This window comes from Peromyscus maniculatus, chromosome 1 (assembly GCF_049852395.1).
Source record: "Peromyscus maniculatus bairdii isolate BWxNUB_F1_BW_parent chromosome 1, HU_Pman_BW_mat_3.1, whole genome shotgun sequence".
Taxonomy (NCBI): Eukaryota; Metazoa; Chordata; class Mammalia; order Rodentia; family Cricetidae; genus Peromyscus; species Peromyscus maniculatus.
Genome location: NC_134852.1, coordinates 162,390,578 through 162,410,929, shown reverse-complemented (window position 1 = coordinate 162,410,929; position 20,352 = coordinate 162,390,578). Strand labels below are relative to the sequence as shown.

Sequence of the window (20,352 nt, the reverse complement as noted above, 5' to 3'; positions counted from 1 at the left end):
GGCCCTAGGCCTAGGGTCTTCAGCGAGCTGTCTCCAATCCAGCTGCCTCTGCTTTTCAGGCCATGACATCAGCGGTGCCCTGGAGCCCTCCAATATAGACACCAGTATCCTGGAGGAGTACATTGGCAAGGAGGATGCCTCTGATCTGTGAGTCACCTCAGCTGAGACCTCTGGGCAGTTCCCTGCGGGAGGGGACGGCACTTCCCCTCAGGCCTGGGGCCCTGGGGGCTGAGCCTCCTCCCTTCCCACAGCTGCTTCCCTGACATCTCTGCACCAGCCAGCACAGCCTCCTTCCCCCACGGGCCACCAGCCATTCCTGGCTCCAGCGGGCTCCACCATCTGAGCCCCCCTGGGAGTGGACCATCCCCCGGGCGCCATGGCCCCCTCCCACCCCCGACCTACGGCACCCCACTCAACTGCAACAACAACAACGGCATGGGCACCGCCCCCAAGCCCTACCTGGGGGGCTCTGGGCCTCCCATCAAGGCAGAGCCCAAGCCTCCCTATGCCCCAGGGTGAGTGGGGGCAGGGAGTGGGTGGGGACAGGACACAGGGGCGCAGCGGCCACTGTCACAGTGGCCGATGTTGGCCTGTGAACTCACAGTGGGTAGGGTTTAAGTAACAGGCTCCCTATGGGTGGGTTCCAATAGGGGTGACACCAGGGTATTAGGAGACGTATGTGCTTTTTTCTGAGGCCATGAACAGCCACACTCAGTGAGAACACTGAGGATGGATGCTAGTGCTAGAAAAATCTCAAAGCAATGTTGGAACACAATTGGAAAGACCCAGGACCCCAGTCAACACTCACAGGAACCCAAACATGCGTATGCTCACCCACAGGACACCCAAGCACGCTCCCACGCCCCATCTACCTATGGAGCATTTAGCTGACATTTTCTGTGTCCCCGAGAGTTACCAGTGAGTGGCCTCTTACCTTGTGGAGCCAAGATCAGTTACATCCTGAGGGGAACTTGGCCTTGCCAGCCTTCCCCTTCTCTCTGTGACTGACTGCACTGATGTCCTGACCCAGGTCTGACCCTGTGCCTGGCTTTGACCACCTGCAGCTATGGCCCAGCCAGCCTCCAGACCTTGTGGTTCTCAACCTTCCTAATGCTGCGACCCTTTAATACAGTTCCTCATGTTGTGGTGACCCCCAACCCTAAAATTATTTTCATTGCTACTTCACAACTGTGATTTTGTTACTGTTATGAATTGTAATGTAAATATCTGATATGCAGAATATCTGATCTGTGACTCCTGTGAGAGGGTCATTTGACACCCCCCCTCAGGGGTCATGACCCACAAATTGAGAACCTCTGCTCCAGAGCATGCTCAAGGGGACATGTCCACCAGGCTCTCCACAGACCGCAGTGAGGCAGGGCAGAGGCCTTGTCTTTAGGTAGAAGACTACAGGGGCATAGAGGATGCAGTGCCCAGCAGCCTGGCACCAGCCCAGTCCTCCTCCCATTCGTCAGCTTCTGGGCTTGGTGACCCATGGCCTCTGCATGAGCCCCACATTCATGGTGGAAACTAAGTGGAGGAAAGCAGAGAGGAAGGAGGAAGTACTGGGTCGATATATTTGACACATGGTCAACAGAGACTCCTGAGGACCTGGCTTAGGGTGACTGTAGTGGAGGCCAGGCACCCAGTGCCAGGGACAAACCTTGGTTGCTTGAGGATGCCTCTAAGTCTAAGCTGCCTGACGTGGAGGGGAGCGAGCTAGGGTTTAGCAGGCCCAAGTGAGCTCCTCGGCCTCCCCCCCCTCCCGAACCAGCTCTAGGTGGCCCCCGCAGAGCTGGTTCAGAGTCACATGGCATCCTGGTCTAGGCTTTGTTCAAAGCAATAAACAAGACAGACATGTGCCCCATAGTGGGTGGTGAGGGAGGCATCGATATTCCACAGGGCTGAGGGCGCTGCCCAGTGGTAGAGTACTCTCTGGCATGTGCAAAGGTCCTGGATTCCCTCTCCAGCACTGTGAAAATGAAAGAACACACCACCAAACAGGAAATAACAAGTGAGACTATGAAAGAACACAGGCTCATGTGAGCCGGGACATTTGATGTCAGGGACCAGAGGGCGGGAGAGACACTGTTAGGAGGAACAGGGGCCAGATGGGAGGTGGACTTGGGACAGAGCTGGGTCAGCACACGGGCTGCTACTGTCCCATGTTATCCTTAGGACCGTTGTTTTGGGGTCCACTTTTTTTATTTGAGGTTCTTGGTTTCGAACTCAGGAGCTCTTCATGCATGCTAGGCAAGTGCTCAACCACTGAGCTACATCCTGGGCCCCCTCTTTCACTTTTTGAGACAGGGTCTCTCTAAGTTGTCCAAGTTGGCCTTAAACTAATTCTGTAGCCCTGGCAGGCCTTGAACTTGTGATTCTCTGTTCTCAAGCCTCCTGAGTAACTTGGGGTACATGACTGCATCAGATTCAGGATCTTTATTCTTGAACTGATTTCAGAGATGTAATGAGGCCTCCACAAGTGGGGGTGGGGGGTGGGAAGCAGGCATGGGATGTCCAGGGATGCAGTAAGACTCTACAGTCAGACCCTGAAGCCTTTCTGGTGGTCCCTGAGCATGGTGGAGGGGAGTCTCTCCAGATGTGGGGTTAAGAGATGACTAAAAGCAAAGTCGGATCCCTGGGCAGCCGCAGTCTCCCTCTCTCTGGGCGAGTACATGGTTTGCACAGGACATGTTGACCTCTGGGCTTGAGTTTGTTCTTTTGCCTGAACCACTGATAAAATAAAACTTGCAAGGAAAAAAAAAAAAAAAAAAAAAAAAAAAAAAAAGCCTAGGCCCAGAAGAGCTGGCTCCCTGCCCAGTTCACACCCCGGCTCACACCTGCCTATGGCAAGGCAACTCCTGGTGACCCACTGAACCACCTTAGACCCGGCCCCCAGGTCCAAGGATTTCCAGGAAGCTGGAGGCTTCAGTGGGTGCTGAAGGGAGGTGGAGGCTGGTCCCCTCGTTCAGAGGAGGGGGATCCTTCAATCCCTGTACCACCATCAGAGAGAGACCTGGCCACTGAGCCACAGATGACCATTATTAGGTTTGGAGATCCGGGGCAGGATCCCAAAGTCCTTCACCCACAATTAAGCCATGGATCCTTCCAGGCCTTTAGGATAGTTGAGCAGAGATACCCTGGGGTATCTGTGAGGAGATCTCAATGGCCTCAGTCTCTGGCGAAGATGGGGGGCGGGGGATCTTGGCAACCCTGCCCACCAGAGGAGCTGCCAGGCTTGAGGGTTTGTCGGGTCTGGGGGGTTCAACTGCTGGCCCAACAGTCTCCCTCCTCCGGCCCCCTGCAGCACACTGCCAGACTCGCCCCCAGACTCAGGCTCTGAGGCCTACTCCCCTCAGCAGGTGAACGGTGAGTCCAGCGGGCAGCGCCGCCCTCCCCCCTCTGGGTTGGGGCAAGTGGTTGGTGCGGCCTTATCAAGGAAAGAGGGAGGAGGGAGGGAGGGGGCCAGCGGCTGCCCAACGGGCCAGATTATCGCTGGTCAAATACTCCTCGGCGCTGGCTATTGTTCGCCCATGGGCGGGTGGGGAGCCTGGTCCTGCCTCAGAGCAAGTGTCCCCGCCGGTGATGCCACCGTCTGGCCCCCTGCGCCATCATGGACGCGCCCTTTGGCGGTAAGTGGACCGCTGAGGAAGGCGCCTGCCGGGCCCACCTTTCCAGGGCGCTGAGGGGCACAGTGGGCCCCCATGTGGCCAAGAGTAGAATGATCGTGGGCAGACTGAAGAGGGGTCAAGAGTTCTGTTTATCCTACCAAAACATCCCTGGAATGCTTCCTGGGGAACAAAGGGAGCTGCAGCCCCCTCAGGCTGGGGGGGTGGGGGTGCTGGCCCCTGGAACGGGAGGGAGGAGGCTGGGTCGGGGACTGGGCTGGGGTCTCCCGGGGACTCTTTCTTCGGGCTTCAAAGGAGTTAGAGCCTGGGGATCTCCAGAGGGGCTTGGCCTGGACAGCCTAGGGGAGAGAGCTGGCTAGGATGGGGCGCCTCCCCTGCACAGAGTCTGACTTCTCTGTCCAGGCTCTAGTAGCTGGCTTTCCAGTCTCCCCACCCAGCCTCTGGCCTGGCTCGGGAGGGCACGGAAGCAGGAGGTCGTGCCTAGGGAGGATGGGTGAGGCGGGTCTCTGACTCCTGTTCCCCTCTCTTTCTCAGACCCCCATCTTCTGCGCACCATCACCCCGGAGACTCTGTGCCACGTGGGAGTTCCTTCCCGGCTGGAGCACCCGCCCCCGCCTCCAGCCCACTTGCCAGGCCCCCCGCCACCCCCGCCACCCCCACCCCACTACCCTGTCATCCAGCGGGACCTCTACATGAAGGCTGAGCCCCCTGTACCCCCCTATGCCGCCATGGGGCCGGGTCTGGTGCCCCCCGAACTCCACCACACCCAGCAGACTCAGGTGCTACACCAGCTGCTGCAGCAGCACGGAGCTGAGTAAGGGCTTGCTTAGAGCCTCCTTGGCAGGAAGGTGGGGCGACAGGAAGGTGGGGTGCCAGGAAGGTGGGGTGGGAGCCAGGGCATCGAGAGCAGGGGAGACAGGGCTACCCTAGGGAAAAACAGAGGCCCTACAGGAGCGATGCCTAGAGGGCCTACCGCCATAGCTGATTAGTGACAGCTACCCCATTCACAGATGGGTAAACTGAGGTTCTAAGAAAAGAAAATAGTTTTCCCAGGTCGTGGACTAGGAAAAGGCAGAGCCAAGACTTGAAACTAGAACTGAATTCTTAATCCAGACCCCAATGCCTTTTTGCCCACTTACTGAAATCCTCAGGTTTCTTTTCTTTCATTTTATTGGTTTTTTCGAGACAGGGTTTCTCTGTGTAGTTTTGGAGCCTGTCCTGGATCTTGCTCTGCAGACCAGGCTGGCGTCGAACTCACAGAGATCCCCCTGCCTCTGCCTCCTGAGTGCTGGGATTAAAGGCGAGCCCCCCCCCCCGCCCCCGCTTATCCTCAGGTTTCTGAGAGTGACGAATGTAGGGCGCTCTGTGTGACACCCACCCCTGCCCTCCTGGATTCCATCAGGGTAGGGGTAAGACGGTAGCAAAGACAGAGAATGGGAGCGCTGAGTGGCAGGCTAGGGCACTGAGAAGGCACCTGAGGGCTTCCTGTAGGAAGTGTCTTCCTGGCTGGGCATTGCCTGCTGAAATGGTGCCTAGGGGAGAGCGGTGGGCACTGCACAGGAGAAGGCTCAGGGAGGGAGAGCCGGCCCCCATGGCATCCACCTTTGCTTCCCAGGCTCCCTCCACACCCCTCCAAGAAGAGGAAGCACTCCGAATCGCCCCCCAACACCCTCAATGCCCAAATGTTGAACGGAATGATCAAGCAGGAACCTGGGACTGTGACGGCCCTGCCCCCGCACCCCGCCAGGGCACCATCCCCACCGTGGCCTCCCCAGGGCCCACTCTCACCCGGCACCAGCTCCTTGCCCCTCAGCATTGCCCGAGTCCAGACTCCACCTTGGCACCCACCAGGTGCACCCTCCCCAGGTAGGTGACTGACTGGCCCTTGGTTGCAGCTGGGGAGAGGGAGCCCTGGGCTTGGATCCGACCTAGCGTTCCCTCCCATCAGGCCTCCTGCAGGACAGTGATAGCCTCAGTGGCTCCTACCTGGACCCCAATTACCAGTCCATCAAGTGGCAGCCGCATCAGCAGAACAAGTGGGCAACCCTGTATGACGCCAACTACAAGGAGCTGTGAGTGACCCGCGCCACCTAAGCCACCTGGTCTTGGCACAGCTTAGGACCCCACTGAGGTCCTAAGTCAGGGCCTGCGAGTGCTCGGGGTATTAAGAGAATCCCATTTGACAGAAAAGCCGACGAGCTCAGGGAAGAATCAGGCCCAGGGCCTCTGATCAGCCCAGGTCCCTCTAAAGGTGGTGGTATCTACCAGGGAGGGGCCATGGGAGCCAAGTCAGGAAAAGTGGGCGGAGGCAGGCCTCCTGGCCCCTCCTCCAGGCTCTCCTCCCACATTCCCGGAAGGTAGCAGCAGGAGGCTTCGCAGAAGCTGGGCCCTTACAGCCGCCCCCTCCTTGCAGAGAGAGGAGGGGAAGGGGAGGCTGGGGGTGCGGCTGCCCAGGGCGTTCCTGTTTCTTCCTCAACACCAAACGGATCTAGCTTCCCAGGCCCCAGGCCAAGAGCCCAGTGGGGACCACCCTCCTTCCTCCCCTCAAAGGCCAGTGGGTGCGTCAGAGGATGACGCCCCGCAGGGGCAAAATGATTGGGGCCCTCCTGTCAGGACAGTGGCTGAGACAAGCTTCCCAGAGTGAGCGTCCTGAGCTGTGGGATTTCTATCCTGTAGCTCCCAGGGCTGGGTGGGGTGCGATGCCCAGTTGTGATGGCCACTGAAGTGATCTAGATGGTGTTAATGGGGTCCGGTCCCTATGGCCTGGAGAGAAATCCCTCTGTTCACATTTCCATACTCCTTAGGCACTTTGCTATCTCCCCATCTAGGCCCCAAGGCCAGAGAGCTAGCAGCAGAGGTCCCCAGTGTGGCCCAGGTACTTTCTGGTATTTTCTTAGGTCAGACAGATGGGTGAGACCAGGCCCTCCCTTGGAACTTGCTCATGAGTGGAGAGGCATTCTCCCCGTCCAGCTTTCTGTGGGTGTCCAGCGGGGTACTTCAGGGGAGGAAGAGTCAAGTCCTAAGTCAATAAGTGCTCTCTTTACTGCCCTGGAGGTGCCCTAAAGGCTCCAGACACTGTCTCGGCCACAGATGGCAAGTTTCAGTTGTTCCTGAGGGGGAGGTCAGAAACCAGAAGTACTCCCCTCCTTGTGGGAGTCAGAATGAGGGCACCGGGGGCCTTGAGCAAGGGGGTGGGCCAGGGTGGGTCAGGGTGGGCCCAAGGCAGAGCTGGCTCCTGGTTCCACCGTTTCCATGGCAACCAGCTGTCAGACACAGTGAAGCTCTGCAGATGCAGCCCCTCTCATCCCATCTCCCACAAGGGAGGGGGTTTCAGGGCAATGTGTGGGAAATGGTTAAGTGTGCTGAAGGGTGGCCAAGGCCTTCCTCTAGTGTCCCCTCACTTCTGGTGGGCCTTTAGAGCCTTGGCTTGCTTCCTTCATCCCAGCATAGAACAGTGGGTGACCCCGGGCACGTAACAAAAAACCTGTGCAGCTCCTTTTGGGGGGCTTTAGTTTCCAGGCGAGAATGGGACTGGACTCCTTGGTGGTTTGAGGGATCTTGGAGGACACAGGATAAGTAATGGTGTTGGAACAGGGCCTGTAGGGGGAAGCACTATTCCATGTGTGGCTTGGGGGACTACTGGTGAGTCTTGCCCCCCGTCCCCCTCCCCGCCTCTAGGCCTATGCTCACCTACCGGGTGGACGCCGACAAGGGCTTCAACTTTTCGGTGGGTGACGACGCTTTTGTGTGCCAGAAGAAGAACCACTTCCAGGTGACGGTGTACATCGGCATGCTGGGTGAGCCCAAGTATGTGAAGACGCCAGAGGGGCTCAAGCCTCTGGACTGCTTCTACCTGAAGCTGCACGGAGTGAAGGCAGGTTTGGGGTCTGGCTGGGAAGGGGGAGCAGCAGGGCCACCAGGGATGAGGGGATCCCCCACAGCTGTATCTCATGGCTGCCCTCCACCTCCGCCTCTTCTGGTGCAGATGTGGGGCTGCTCGGACCTCACCATCTCCCTTAGGCCTTGCCTTCCTCCCCACCCCAGACCTCAAGGCTTCACCTCCAAGCCAAGACCCATCCCCTGGCCCTCTAACGGATGCCTCGGCTCTCCTGCCACTTGTCCCTCTCCCCTGTTCCACCTCAGGGTCCCGGCTACTCAAGCCTGATATCTAGGGACCCTCCTAAGCTCAGCTTGTCGTACACTTGGCTCTATTTGGAGGCTCTGGAGTAGCCCTTACCCCCCCCCCCTCCTTTGGCTTGAGCCATCTCCATCCCATGTCTGAATATCCAGTCAGCTTCTACTCTGGCCCCAATCCCCATGGCACATGTGGTTGCAGTGTACCCCTTCCTTCCCAGGACTCCAGAGTCTTCCCACTGTCTTCTAAGCTGTGTCCACAAGGGCCTCAGAAATCCATCCCCGTGTGTGCCGGGTCCCACACTTGCACCCCGTGAGATGCCCTCCTGAAGTCCCATCCCAGTCCCATCCCATTCCTCTTGGCAGACGCCATCCTGTTGCCCCTCTGGGAAACCTCCCCCGAGGCCCTTTGTGACTGAGGGGTTCCATAGCACGACTCCTGGAGCCCATGAGCTCCCTGGGGACAAGACAAGGTGTGTCTGATTCTGTCACAGGCTGGGCCTGGCGTGTTGGCCATGGTTCAGCCACTGTTTCTGAGAGGCTATGGGTATGTGAGAGTGACTGAGATGCGGTGTGTGTGTGTGGGGGGGCGGCTGCAGGTGAGAAGAGTGTGCAGGTATGGGTATGGGTCATAAGACTAACTGGGAAACACATGGGTGTGCACGGAGAAGTTAGGGAGTCAGATGACTCGGTGGTGACATGTTGGCATCGTGGAGGTGACCACACATTACCATATGGAAGTAGGGGAAGGAATGAACTGTGAGCTGACGTGAAGGCTCCGTGTGTCATCGAAATGGCTTGGGAGTGTGGCGTGTGGATGGAGAGGCCCCTGAGTTTGTGAGGAAGTGAAGTGGAGGCAGAATTCCGCTGCAGACCAGGGCGAGGGGAGGAAGGAGGAAAAGGCCAGGACGGGGACCTTGTCCTGAGGTGCCCTGGGCCCGTTCCTTTCCAGCTAGAGGCCCTGAACCAGTCTATCAATATTGAGCAGTCACAGTCGGACAGAAGCAAGAGGCCCTTCAACCCCGTCACGTGAGTGTCCAGCCCCGTGGGGTGGGGGGGGTGCCTGGAAGGGCCCATCTTAGACCTGGCCGGGGAGACGGGCAGGCACGACGCACCGTGTTCTTCGCCTGCGGTCGCTCTGCTGCAGGGCTCCTGGCAGCCTCCTTTTCTGCCCCCTGGGCATTATCTGCTCATCCTCTGCAGGGTCAACCTTCCCCCTGAGCAGGTCACAAAGGTGACCGTGGGGCGGCTGCATTTCAGCGAGACCACCGCCAACAACATGCGGAAGAAGGGCAAGCCCAACCCTGACCAGAGGTGAGCAAGCCGGCCTGGCCACGTGCGCCTCTCCCTTCCGAGCAGCGCGTCACATAGGGGCCTCCATGGAGCAAGCCAGGGACAGGGTTCACGACGGCCTGTTTCTCAGAGGAGGAACCTGAGGTTCAAAATATTTGGCAGATTTCGGGACTCAGGCTCAGAAGACGGATGTTTGAGTTCAAAAACAGTTCTAGGGCTCCTAGTGGTGGACCCAGAGAGGAATTTTGCCCCCTAGTGGAGGCTCCTGTTTCTCTTCTGGGATCCTGGGATAACTCCACCTCCTGGGGTGTGATGACAGAGTGAGGCTATGTGCCCAGGCACCCCTGAGTGTTACTGAGTCCCCGGTGTATCCCAGGTATTTCATGCTGGTGGTGGCCCTCCAGGCACATGCACAGAACCAGAACTACACACTGGCAGCCCAGATCTCAGAGCGCATCATTGTGCGGGTGAGAGTCATCTCCCGCCAGGGGCAAGACCTCCCTTGAGCTGGAAGACATGGCATCAAGGAAATACTATGGGATGGGGTTGGGTTGATGTTCAGCTCTTGTTGGGCACTGGTTGTGTGCCCTTGGGCTTTGTGACCCTATCTAGGCCGCCGGGTCTTTTTCACTGTAAAACACGAAGGTGGCTCACACCTAGTAGTCTCCTGGGTCCCACAAGTGACTCAATGCTGTCACAATGGACAGGGCAGTTGATTGACCATGGTGGGGCAAGGAGGCTTGACTAGGAAGGGTGTTCCTGGGGTCTCCCCTTTTCTCAGGGCCCCGAAGTTCCCCCTAACTCCAAGACTGATCCAGATCCAACTTGCCGTAGGCCTCTAACCCAGGCCAGTTTGAGAGTGACAGTGACGTTCTGTGGCAACGGGCACAGCTGCCAGACACCGTCTTCCACCATGGCCGTGTGGGCATCAACACAGACCGGCCAGATGAGGCCCTGGTTGTGCATGGCAATGTCAAGGTCATGGGATCTCTCATGCACCCTTCAGATTTGCGGGCCAAGGAGCATGTCCAGGAGGTAGGGCTGAGGCCATAGGTGAGGGGCAGTGCTGTGGGTGGTGAGGAGGACCAGTGGGAAGGATGCCAGGGTAGGGGTGGGGAGGCTGACTCTGTACCCCTGTACCAGAGTCTCCCTTCCACACTGCAGCCCACAGGCTGCCATCCAGCTGTCCCTGAGGCCTGCTCTGGAGGAAGGGAGGAGGGTTCAGCATGGGCTCTATCCCCTGGCAGGTGGACACCACTGAGCAGCTGAAGCGGATCTCGAGGATGCGGCTGGTGCACTACAGATACAAGCCCGAGTTCGCTGCCAGCGCAGGCATTGAGGCCACTGCCCCAGAGACAGGTAGAGATGCACCTGTGTCCTCAAGTCCTGACCAGTCTGTCCTGTCTCTTGGAGCCTGTTCCCAGAGCCCCCTGCATTGATCTTTGGAGTCCCACCCTCTGAAATATTGACCCCTCTGCTACTGGAATATCATGCCTCCCAAGTCTTTGGATCCCTGCCCCTGGAACCATCATCCTAAGCGTCACCTGGCCTGAAATCTTTGTCACACAGCATTCAGAGACTTTGCATCCTCTCAGAACCTCACCTCCTCCCCCTAAGACACCGCTAGGATCCTACCTTCCCCATAAATCTCACATCCTGAGCCTGGGAACTTCTAGGCTGTGAACAATTGTCCAAGGGAGCCCCTGCTCCAGGGTTCCTCAAAACTCAGCTCTCAGGTACTTCTCCAGAAAGCTACGAGCAGCTAAGGGCAGGACCCCCAGTCACACAACACACCCTTGGCTTGTCCCCAGGTGTCATCGCACAGGAAGTGAAGGAGATCTTGCCTGAGGCTGTGAAGGACACAGGAGATGTAGTCTTTGCCAACGGGAAAACCATAGAGAACTTCCTGGTAGTAAACAAGGTCGGTTATGGGGGACTGGATGAAGCTCTGGGACAGAGGGGCTAGCCAGCTGGGGGCACTGGCTGGCAGAGGGAGGAAGAAGAACTTTCCTCCTAGTACCTCCAGAGTCCCTCCCCACCGCACAAGAAGGGGGCCAGTATTCAAGATGGAAGGACAAGTTGACCACTGGAGGCTGTCTGGTACAGCGCAACCCACTGAGGTTGCGCTCCCCCGGCCCCCATCAGTTAAAAGAGGATAGCTCAGTGTGTCACGTAGTTGTCTCAAGACTCGAAGGTATGGTTTATTCTGAAGGGAATATTTGCACTTCGTGTCATGAACCTTGTGTGCAGAAACAGACAGATGACACATTTTACCTGCCTGAGGGAGCAGATCCAAGGGCTGGAGCTCTGACTTGAGAGAGGCAAGGCTGGTCAGGTAGATATTCAGCCCAGGCAGGGGACAAAAGACATGCTGTGTGAACCAGGACTTGGCTGGAGCCGAGGCCACCTCCAGGCAGGGATATTCCTAGGGCCTCTGTTGGCCGTGGAGAGGGGCGATTCTGCTCCTGCCCCCGTCCAGCCCACAGCTTGGGCACTTCTTGGGCTGCTGCTGGTGTCCTCAGGGCTGTTGTTGCCCGCGGCAGGAGCGAATCTTCATGGAGAATGTGGGGGCTGTGAAGGAGTTATGCAAACTGACAGACAACCTGGAGACCCGCATTGATGAGCTGGAGCGCTGGAGCCACAAGCTGGCCAAACTGCGTCGCCTTGACAGCCTCAAGTCGACTGGCAGCTCTGGCGCTTTCAGGTAGGGGCACCGGGTGAGGTTGGGGGTCAGGAGAGACCCCCTTCTGGGAAGCATCCTGACCCCTTGTCCTCTTACTGCAGCCATGCAGGGAGCCAGTTTAGCCGGGCAGGCAGCGTCCCCCACAAGAAGAGGCCCCCTAAGGTGGCCAGTAAGGTGAGGCTGTGCAGGATTGGGAGGCTCATAGGGCCAGGGCGTCCTTATCTCCACGGCCTCCCCCTTCCAGCTGGCACCATTCCAACTCCATCGACTCCAGCTCTAGCCCCTGCCCTCTCCGCTCTTGACCTTGAGGCCCTTCTGGCCCTTCCTGCTTCCTTTCCCTTTGACTGTGGAGAGTGGTGGTGGTGGGGAGACCGGACCAGGAAGGGGGGCTCCTAAGTCTACCCATCTTCTGCTGTGTTCTCTCCTCTTGGTCGCCAGTCATCACCAGTGGTCCCAGACCAGGCCTGCATCAGTCAGCGCTTCCTGCAGGGAACTATCATTGCTCTGGTGGTGGTCATGGCCTTCAGGTGACTTGTCTCTCAGGTTCTGGGGAGGCTGCAGGAGAGAGCAGAGCTGTCTACCCCAGTGGGTCAGATGTGCCTGGATCCGGGGCCCTGGAGCTGGGGAGGACCACGGACTGGGAATCAGGCAGCTGGGGTTGGGGAAGGTGGGGTGCCCAGTCTGTCTCCTCCCCCGGGGTCTGGGAAGGGCTATTTGCAGACATCCCCTGGGAAGACCGCAGAGTCTGCCATAGAGAGACAGTGTTGGGTGGTGGCTTGCGTTCGGACAGTGACCCTTTTCTGTGGCTCCCAGCGTGGTGTCCATGTCCACACTGTATGTGCTGAGCCTGCGCTCCGAAGAGGACCTGGTGGATGCTGATGGGTATGTCCCTAGAGATCGGGCCGCTGCTAAGCTCTCTGGCCAGGTGGGACGAATGGAGGGTGGCCTGGGTCAGAGGCATCTCTCTCTAACGGGGTCCAGCCTTAGGCTTATAGTCTGCCAGAGCCTGTTGGGGTGGGAGGGGAGGTCTCCTGTTTAGTGGGCGCTCTCTGCAGGTTCTCTCTGGCCTGCTCAGTACTCCTTCAGGTAGTCAGTCCATCTGGAGAACACTTGGAGGAAGAAGGAGTGCCGGGAAGGAGGGCCGGAGCAGGACCTTGGGCTCTGTCTGTCACTGTCACGCCCTAGCTCCTGGGGCTACCTCTGACTGTGCCTTTTCTCTCTCCTCCCCTTTGCCTGTCCCCCTCCTGGTCTCTCCATTGTCTCTTAGCTCTCTTGCCGTGTCCACTTCCTGTCTCCTGGCCCTGCTCCGGCCCCAGCATCCTGGGGGGAGTGAGGCCATGTGCCCATGGTATGTGTCCGACCAAGCACCCCTCCCTCCTCTGGCTCCTGCTACCTCCTTCCTGCTTCTGCTCCACCTTCCCTCTCCACCACCTCCTGCCCGCCCCTGCTTCTCTGGGACTCCCAGCCCTCCTACCCCCTGACCTCGGGCTCTCCCTGTGCCTCTGAGCCCAGCCTGCCCTTTGTTAGCAGGTCCAGCCAGAGCTTTGGGACCACACAGCTCCGACAGTCCTCTATGACCACCGGCATGCCAAGCACACAGCCCTCTTTGCTGCTGGGTGCGTGTCTGGAGGGATGATGAGGTGGGGCAGGTGGCTGGGTGTGGGGCTCCAGTGTCCTCCTCCAGCTCATAGAGCTTCTGGCTTCCTCAGTTACCAATTCAGCCTCAGGTCCAGCTCTCCGCACCTTGGACCTATGCTCCAGCCAGTCCTGCCCTGTCGTCTGCTGCTCCATTCCCACCTCCAGTCCTGTTACAGATCCTAGCCTTGGCCCCATGGCTACCCCTGCTCCAAGCCCCAGCCCCAGCCCCAGCCCCAATCACTCAGGTATGGATGTTTTAGGGGCAGGACCAGGGTGGGCAGGGGTGTTTGGTCTTATTTGCATCCAGAGAAAAAGGCTCCAGAGGGAAAGTGGGAGGGATTCCTGGATTGGAGGTTGGGGGAGGGGTCATGGCCCCCAAGGGAACCAGGAAACACAAGAGGGTTCACAGAAGCCCAGAACAAGAGGCAGCTGGTTCTCCTTTTCTCAGCTTATCTTTGCTTCTGTCTATAGGCCCCAGCCAGATGGCCCCGCTGCCAGTCACCAACATCAGAGCCAAATCCTGGGGCATTTCGGCTAATGGCATCGGCTATTCCAAGCACTCCAAAAGCCTGGACCCTCTAGCCAGTCCTGTGGTCCCCTTTCCTGGGGGGCAGGGCAAGGGCAAGAACATCCCCAGCTTCGGTCTCCACAGTCGTGCCCGCAGAGGAGCCCCTCAACCCAGCCCAAGCCCTGCCCAACTTGCTCAGACCCAGGGCCAGCTAGGTACTTGCCCCTCTCAACTCTTCATAGCCGGCCCAGCCACAAGGCTGCCTGGGCACAGAACTGTCAGTCAGCAGACACTAGGGATCAGGCCAGAAGCCTCATGCAGATCATGTCGTTTAGTCCTCACAACTTGGATGGAACGATGGCCCAGGAGGCAAAGTACTTGCTTTGAACGCATAAAGTCCAAAGTTCGATCCCTAGAACATACCCGGTGTGGCGGCACACACTCGTAATTCCAGGGATAGCAAGATGGAGGCAGAGACTGGCAGATCCCTGAACCCCGCTGGACAGCTAGCCTAGCCTATTTGATGAAGTCCCAGCTAATGAGAGACCCTGTCTCGGACAAAAAGAGGAAGGCACTGTTGCCATGGTTCCAATGAGGAACTGGAGACTTAGGTGAAGGGTCATATAGCCCATCATCAGGCCAGCTAAAATTATGTCTCCACTTTGCCAAATTCCAGATCATGTTCACTCTGTCTCTATGCCAGGGTGGAGAGGATGAGGTACTAGGACCTCGGCCTCAAATCTTTGGTTTTAACCAAGGTAGAACTCTTTAGCACCAAAGTGTTCTTTCAGGCTGACTTGTGTGTATTCTCTGGGCTCCCGGTAGCCTTAACCAGAGTCTCTACACTGAGATGTGGGCTTCCTCACTTTGACTTTGTGGCTTAGCAAACAGACACCTAGACACTGTGGGCTGTGCAGAGACAGATGTTCAAAGTGGTGGGCAACCCCAAGGGTAGGGAGCTCACCTCCGCTCCATGGACGCTCAAGACAGATATGATGCTCGAGACACGCATGGCTCTGCCTGAGTGTGCAGAGGTGAAGACACCTCAAAGTGATGGGTCCCCAGGAGTAGGGAGGGAGCTTAGTCTAGGGCGACCAAGGAGGGAAGCAACCAGAGAAGGCTTCCCTAAGGAGGTGACATTGAGCCATCCTTGAAAGACATCTGGGGGTTGCCTGTGAGGAAAGCCATTGTGTCTGTATCAGGTGGCTTCACAGGGTGTTGTGGGTGCTGCTAGAGACCTTGGGTGTAGGCCTCAAAGAACGGAAAATGTACCAGGTCAAGCAGATGTTCAGAGGCCAGTGACCGCAGCTTCCCACTTCTGGGGTAGAGGACTAGGCAGCAGCAAGCCCGAGACATTGAAATGCACACACATCCTCCACTCCCCGCTGCTTGTGACTCCTCAGAAGTGGGTTTGCTCAACGAGGACCCCATGCTGGAGGCAGCCCCAGTTGTGTACGGCTCTCCTGCCCTTCCATGGCTGGTTTCTGGCTGCCAGGGTGGCCCCTGCTGAACCCCGGGCTGTGAAGAAATGTGTGTGGCCAGGAGCAGAGGCCTGAGAATGCGTTCCTGTACATTGCTGGTCCAGGAGAGACCTCTATCTGCTTCTGGGTGACTTGGTTCTATGAAGGAGGCAGACCTCGGGCTCATAGGAACGAGCTGGTTCTAGAGCAGCTGGGAAAAGGGTGTGGCGTGATCCTGTTGTGAGGGCCTGGGAAGAAGACTTCCTGCTCTCACTGAGGTGTGAGTGGAAGTCCCAGTGACTGTCATTTATAATTCTACCCTGTCCCCTCCCTCACTGCCCAACAGCCTCTCTTCTTACAGACCCAGTGCCATCCCTGACCTCCATCCAGCTGCTGGAGAATTCCATGCCTATTACTTCCCAGTATTGTGTGCCAGAGGATGCCTGCAGGTAGGCTGGGCTCCCTCTGGCCACTCCTAAGAGGGCCCCTCAGGTGCCATGAGTCTAAGGAGTTTGGATGCTCAGATCGTGGCCCCTTGGGGAGGAACTTTTCCCACAAGTTTGGGCAGGGCTTCCGTACAGAAGGAGGCTGAGGAAGAGAGAGGGGAGGCTGGCGAAGTGGCCTTGCTGAGGTACCATCTTTGCCCCTGTAGGCTTGGAAACTTCACCTACCACATCCCTGTCAGCAGCAGCACGCCCCTGCACCTCAGCCTGACCCTGCAGATGAAGTGAGTGCTGGTGTAGGGGAGGGAGGGAACCATGAGGAAGCCTCCAGAACCTCGGAAAAGTCAAAGCTGAGTGGTCCCTATGTTTCCTACCCGGGGGGCCCAGGCTGCCTGGGGAAGGGCTGCCGAGGGGTTATACGCCCCTGCCTCACTGGGACGACACGGGATGGTGGGTGGGACTGGCTGTGTGGGAGATGGGGACCCCATTGCATTAACCCACTTACTCCCTAGTTCCTCTGCCCCTGTGTCCGTGGTGCTGTGTAGCCTGACGTCAAAGGAGGAGCCCTGTGAGGAGGGGGGCTTTTTGCAGAGGCTCCACCCCCATCAGGACACCCAGGTAGGGGCAGGGAGGAAGCTGTGCACTGGTCAGGGCTCAGACCTTCCTCTTCTCTGGGTAGTGATCACCAGATGATGGAAAGCAGAGTGCTAGGGTGTCTACTGGAACACACCCAGCTGGGCTCCTGTGTCTGGGGGACGGGGCCATGCGTCTCGGTCTTCATTCATCCATTCTGTTGGGCATCTCCATCTCCTGTGACAGTGGCCAAGGGAGGAGAGCTTATAGGGACTGATCTGGGATGAGCATGTAGTGCCCACTGCAGGCAGAGCTGAGCTCCCCCCCCACACCCCCTGGGAGGCAAGTGTGGAGTCCACAGCCCTCAGACTCAGGGCAAGGCAGTGATTGACAGACAATGTTAGAAGAGCCCTGGGCTCAAGGTAGAAGGCTTCCTTGAGGTCCTGTTGCAGCCCAGCTCATGGCGATGTTTGCTCAGTTGTGTTTATTCAACAAGTATCTGTTCAGGCCTCTCTTGTCTCCTTTCCTGAGCTTCCAAGAACCTGTTCTCCAGGGAGGGAGAGAAGACATGCATAAAATACCTTGAGCTGAGGAGGGAGTAGATGAGGGTCCCAAGGGAGGAGAGGAGATCCATGGCCTTACAAAGAGGGACACTTAAGAGCAGAGGGACAGCCCATGAGTCACTTTTAGCAGTGGGGCTCTGGCTTAAACCCATACAACACAGGCCAAGTCAAAGCCTTAGGTAAGACAAGTAAGCTGTTCATGGTCCCCATGCCATACTGTGATAGATAGTCACAAAGACCTGGGGTCGAACCCAGCTCTGCCATATGTGCATCTTGAGGGAGGCAAGTGACGGTTTCCTGTCTGAGATGCAGATGTTAGCAGTTGTGGGCAGGGTTAATGAGATACTTGCACAAGCCTAGCGCACAAGGAGCTACAAGACAAAGGGAGGCCAGGGCTGGGAAAGGCAGGACGTGGAGGGTGGCTGCCCCTGCTCTAAGTGGAATATGCTCACCCTGGGCTGTAATAGCCATGGTGAGAAGGGTGATGGTTAGGACAAGGCTGCCCTGACCTTTCTCTTCCTTCTCTCTCGAGGGCACCTCTCATCGGTGGCCAGTGACCATCCTGTCCTTCCGTGAATTCACATACCACTTCCGGGTGGCATTGCTGGTGAGCACACAGGCCCTTCTGCCCACAGAGGCAGAGGGCGCGTCTATGCCGTGTGGGGCTTGGGAGAAGAATGAGGGCTTTGGGAAGCATGGTGGGGCTTGGGGCAACCACCTCCCCCATCCTCACATCCCTTCCGCACAGGGTCAGGCCAACTGCAGCTCAGAGGCCGGCATCCAGCCGGCCACAGACTACTACTTCCATTTCTACCGCCTGTGTGACTGAGCTGTCTCCCGAGGCGGTGCCACAGCTGGGATCGGTTCCCCTGGGCCCTCAACACTGGATGCCAATGTGTTACACTGGAGCCGGCTGCAGGCCAGCTTTCTGCTCTTCCCTGCCTCCCCTTGACTGGGGAGACTGGAAATCTTCACACTGGAGCTGCTGGGCAAGCTGGTCACCCTCACACAGCACAGAGGGGGCTAGAGTGACCAGCATCCTGGGCCCTCCTTCTGGCCACCTCCTTGGGGCAGCACAGGACCAATTCATGGCTGTCTAGATATGGTTGCTGGAGGGCTGGGTGCAGGGCCCTGTAGGCACGGGGAAGCTACGGCCCCGACTGGTCCACTCCCTCCCACTCTCCTTGCCTTTCCTTATGAGCTGTGGTGGAGAGAAGGCCTGTGGGGGTTGGACCCAGACCTGTAACACCTAGCTGGACCCCATGAGTCCATGGAGAGCTGATAACTCTCACCCTTTATGCTGTTCCCAGGAGGGACAGCTTGGTAGTAGACCTTCTGGGGTTTGACTGTTACACTAGACCTGGATTTCTAAGCTTTAATGTGGTTGGTTCAGGAGAATTCTCCCCGGGAGAGATTAGCTCTTAAGAATCCCTGAGGCAGTCAGGGCCAGCCCTGGATGGCTGGAGAAGCTGCCCTTGCGCCTTAAGTCTACTGGTGCCGGATGGAGCCACCCTCACAGACCCTCACAGTGGGGCCAATAGGTCAGGTAAGCCTTGGACCCCCGAACTTGGAGTATCCTAGAAGGAGAGGTCCCCTTGTGAGCTCCCAAGATCTGTGTTCCTGGGAGTTGCCCAAGCTCATGATGGAGTTAGTAACACGATCATTCTCTGAGCAGAGGAGCGGGAATCCCTGCAAGCAGGAGGCTGGTTTCCGCTGGAAGGTGGATGCAGATAACTTTTATTAATGATGTAATTACTAAATGCACTTAAACCAGGGCGGCAAGGAGTAGGAAGGAGCTGGAAAGCTGAGTGGGCCTCAGCTTGGAGGGACACTAGCAGACAGGAAGACCCTGGTCCCCTCCAGATCAAAGTTCCTCTCTCCAGGCTTGGATCCATGCTCGGTGGGCCCCATCTCCGCCTCTCCCACCCCCGAGAGAGGAGTGGTGGGTTTGGGTTAAAAGATTGTACTCAAGTGACAGCTTCAGCATTTCTTAGCAGCACCTGCAGCATTCTGAGGTCACGTGCAGCTCCTGGAAAGAGTGCTGCAGTCGTTCAGCCACATGCCATGGGGTCAGCAGTGGGAGGGGAACGGCTCGTACCTTGTGGTATTCTGACCCTGGGGACACCTGGCTTTGCCTTTTCCAACCTCCCATTCTCAGCTCTAAACGGGAGGCCTTTCTATAGGGGAGCTGAGTCTGAGGAGCCTATGAACCACGGTGGGTCCTGCCATGATCTCAAAGCACTTATCCTCAGGATAGGGAAACAGCAGGGCTACCTTGCCCCCAAGCTTTCTCCCCGACTTGGCTCCACTCCTTCGTTCTGCCATAGGAATCATGGTCCCCCCAATGGGCCATGCCTGCCTTAAACCACTTTGTTCTGCCCTCCCACAGGGTAGTTCTTCCTGCAGTGCCTAAGACTGTCCAGCCCTCCGGCTTTTAGTAGCATGCTGGAGCTCCCTCACCAGAGGGGACGTGTTCTTGGACTGTGGCCCCTCAGTCTGTAACTGGAAAGTGACCCTCCACTACCCCTGGAGTCCATCTGGACACAGCCAGCCTAGGCCCATTGGCAGCTGCCTGTTCGCATACCTGGGGAGCAGTCCTCAGTGTGAGTTGGGGCCAAACGTGGGCTCCAAGCTGCTTGAGGGGGTCAACCTTGGACCAAAGTTGCCTTAAGCCCCAAGAATAAAAGGGCTTAGGGGGAGGTAAAAGGGCCACAGGTTGGAAGCTGACAGCCTGGCTGGTCCCCCGTTCCTCTCCCTTCTGGTGTGTTCCTATAGCCACTGGGCTAATCTCCCCTTGCTTTAAGCTGTATATTGGCCCCCAGGACAGACCCCTGCCCATGATTGACCCCTTAGTGGCCTGTGTGTTCCTAGTGTCTCCCTTGCCGTTAACTCCCCATCTTCTCCCTGAGCTCTGACTCCTATTTATCATGTACTCACTGACTCTGAGGAACGCAGAGGGAAGCCACTGGGCCTACTTGCTTCCTGTCCCCGAAACTGTCCTTTTCTTCTGAAGTAAATATACATATATAAATAAATGTATAAATACTGCTTTGTATCTGAACTTGCCTCCTGGCGTCTTCTTGAGATTGTTCTGATGGGAGGGGAGCCGTCTCAGGCCAAGCTGGCTAGGATCTAGTTTCTGAGGGGCCGAGAATATCCTGGCCCCCACACCAGAGGGCCCGAGAGCCATTCCAGATCTTCATGCCCCTCATTCTTGGATTTGAGGGTTGGGCTGGCCACATATACCTCCAGCAAACCTTCTCCACGAACCTGCCACTGCCCACCTAGAAAGAATCTAGCTAAGGGAACAGGTTGAGCCTAGAGGACCACAGTCCACAGAAGGGTGGCTGAGTTCAGAGAAGATTGGCCCAGGGTAAAATTGACTGGAGAAGTTTGTTCGAAAACAACTTAAAAGTAGGCCTGGACCC

General features: G+C 57.4%; 1 protein-coding gene across 12 annotated transcripts in view; it reads left to right on the top strand.

The window, feature by feature from the left end:
* Nucleotides 1–19,985, top strand: part of Myrf (myelin regulatory factor) — a 31,969-nt gene extending 11,984 nt beyond the window's left edge. Inside the window, exons 2-27 of one of the 12 annotated variants that reach the window (XM_015987340.3) lie at nucleotides 60–147; nucleotides 252–515; nucleotides 3,308–3,369; nucleotides 4,164–4,443; nucleotides 5,245–5,495; nucleotides 5,578–5,701; nucleotides 7,308–7,503; nucleotides 8,716–8,792; nucleotides 8,967–9,077; nucleotides 9,433–9,523; nucleotides 9,891–10,091; nucleotides 10,304–10,415; nucleotides 10,868–10,977; nucleotides 11,600–11,760; nucleotides 11,841–11,913; nucleotides 12,178–12,266; nucleotides 12,553–12,621; nucleotides 13,007–13,087; nucleotides 13,270–13,355; nucleotides 13,449–13,622; nucleotides 13,849–14,100; nucleotides 15,707–15,794; nucleotides 15,998–16,072; nucleotides 16,301–16,406; nucleotides 17,457–17,531; nucleotides 17,673–19,985. In XM_015987340.3, the coding sequence (XP_015842826.1) occupies nucleotides 60–147; nucleotides 252–515; nucleotides 3,308–3,369; nucleotides 4,164–4,443; nucleotides 5,245–5,495; nucleotides 5,578–5,701; nucleotides 7,308–7,503; nucleotides 8,716–8,792; nucleotides 8,967–9,077; nucleotides 9,433–9,523; nucleotides 9,891–10,091; nucleotides 10,304–10,415; nucleotides 10,868–10,977; nucleotides 11,600–11,760; nucleotides 11,841–11,913; nucleotides 12,178–12,266; nucleotides 12,553–12,621; nucleotides 13,007–13,087; nucleotides 13,270–13,355; nucleotides 13,449–13,622; nucleotides 13,849–14,100; nucleotides 15,707–15,794; nucleotides 15,998–16,072; nucleotides 16,301–16,406; nucleotides 17,457–17,531; nucleotides 17,673–17,753 (3,377 nt within the window). In that variant the 3' untranslated portion in view covers nucleotides 17,754–19,985. Of the gene's footprint in view, nucleotides 1–59; nucleotides 148–251; nucleotides 516–3,307; nucleotides 3,370–3,483; nucleotides 3,633–4,163; nucleotides 4,444–5,244; nucleotides 5,496–5,577; nucleotides 5,702–7,307; nucleotides 7,504–8,715; nucleotides 8,793–8,966; nucleotides 9,078–9,432; nucleotides 9,524–9,890; nucleotides 10,092–10,303; nucleotides 10,416–10,867; nucleotides 10,978–11,599; nucleotides 11,761–11,840; nucleotides 11,914–12,177; nucleotides 12,267–12,552; nucleotides 12,622–13,006; nucleotides 13,088–13,266; nucleotides 13,356–13,448; nucleotides 13,623–13,848; nucleotides 14,101–15,691; nucleotides 15,795–15,997; nucleotides 16,073–16,300; nucleotides 16,407–17,456; nucleotides 17,532–17,672 lie in introns of those variants that run through there. The other 11 variants (XM_042260728.2, XM_015987339.3, XM_042260727.2 and 8 more) reach the window with 11 other exon arrangements.
* The last annotated feature ends 367 nt before the right edge of the window (nucleotides 19,986–20,352 follow it).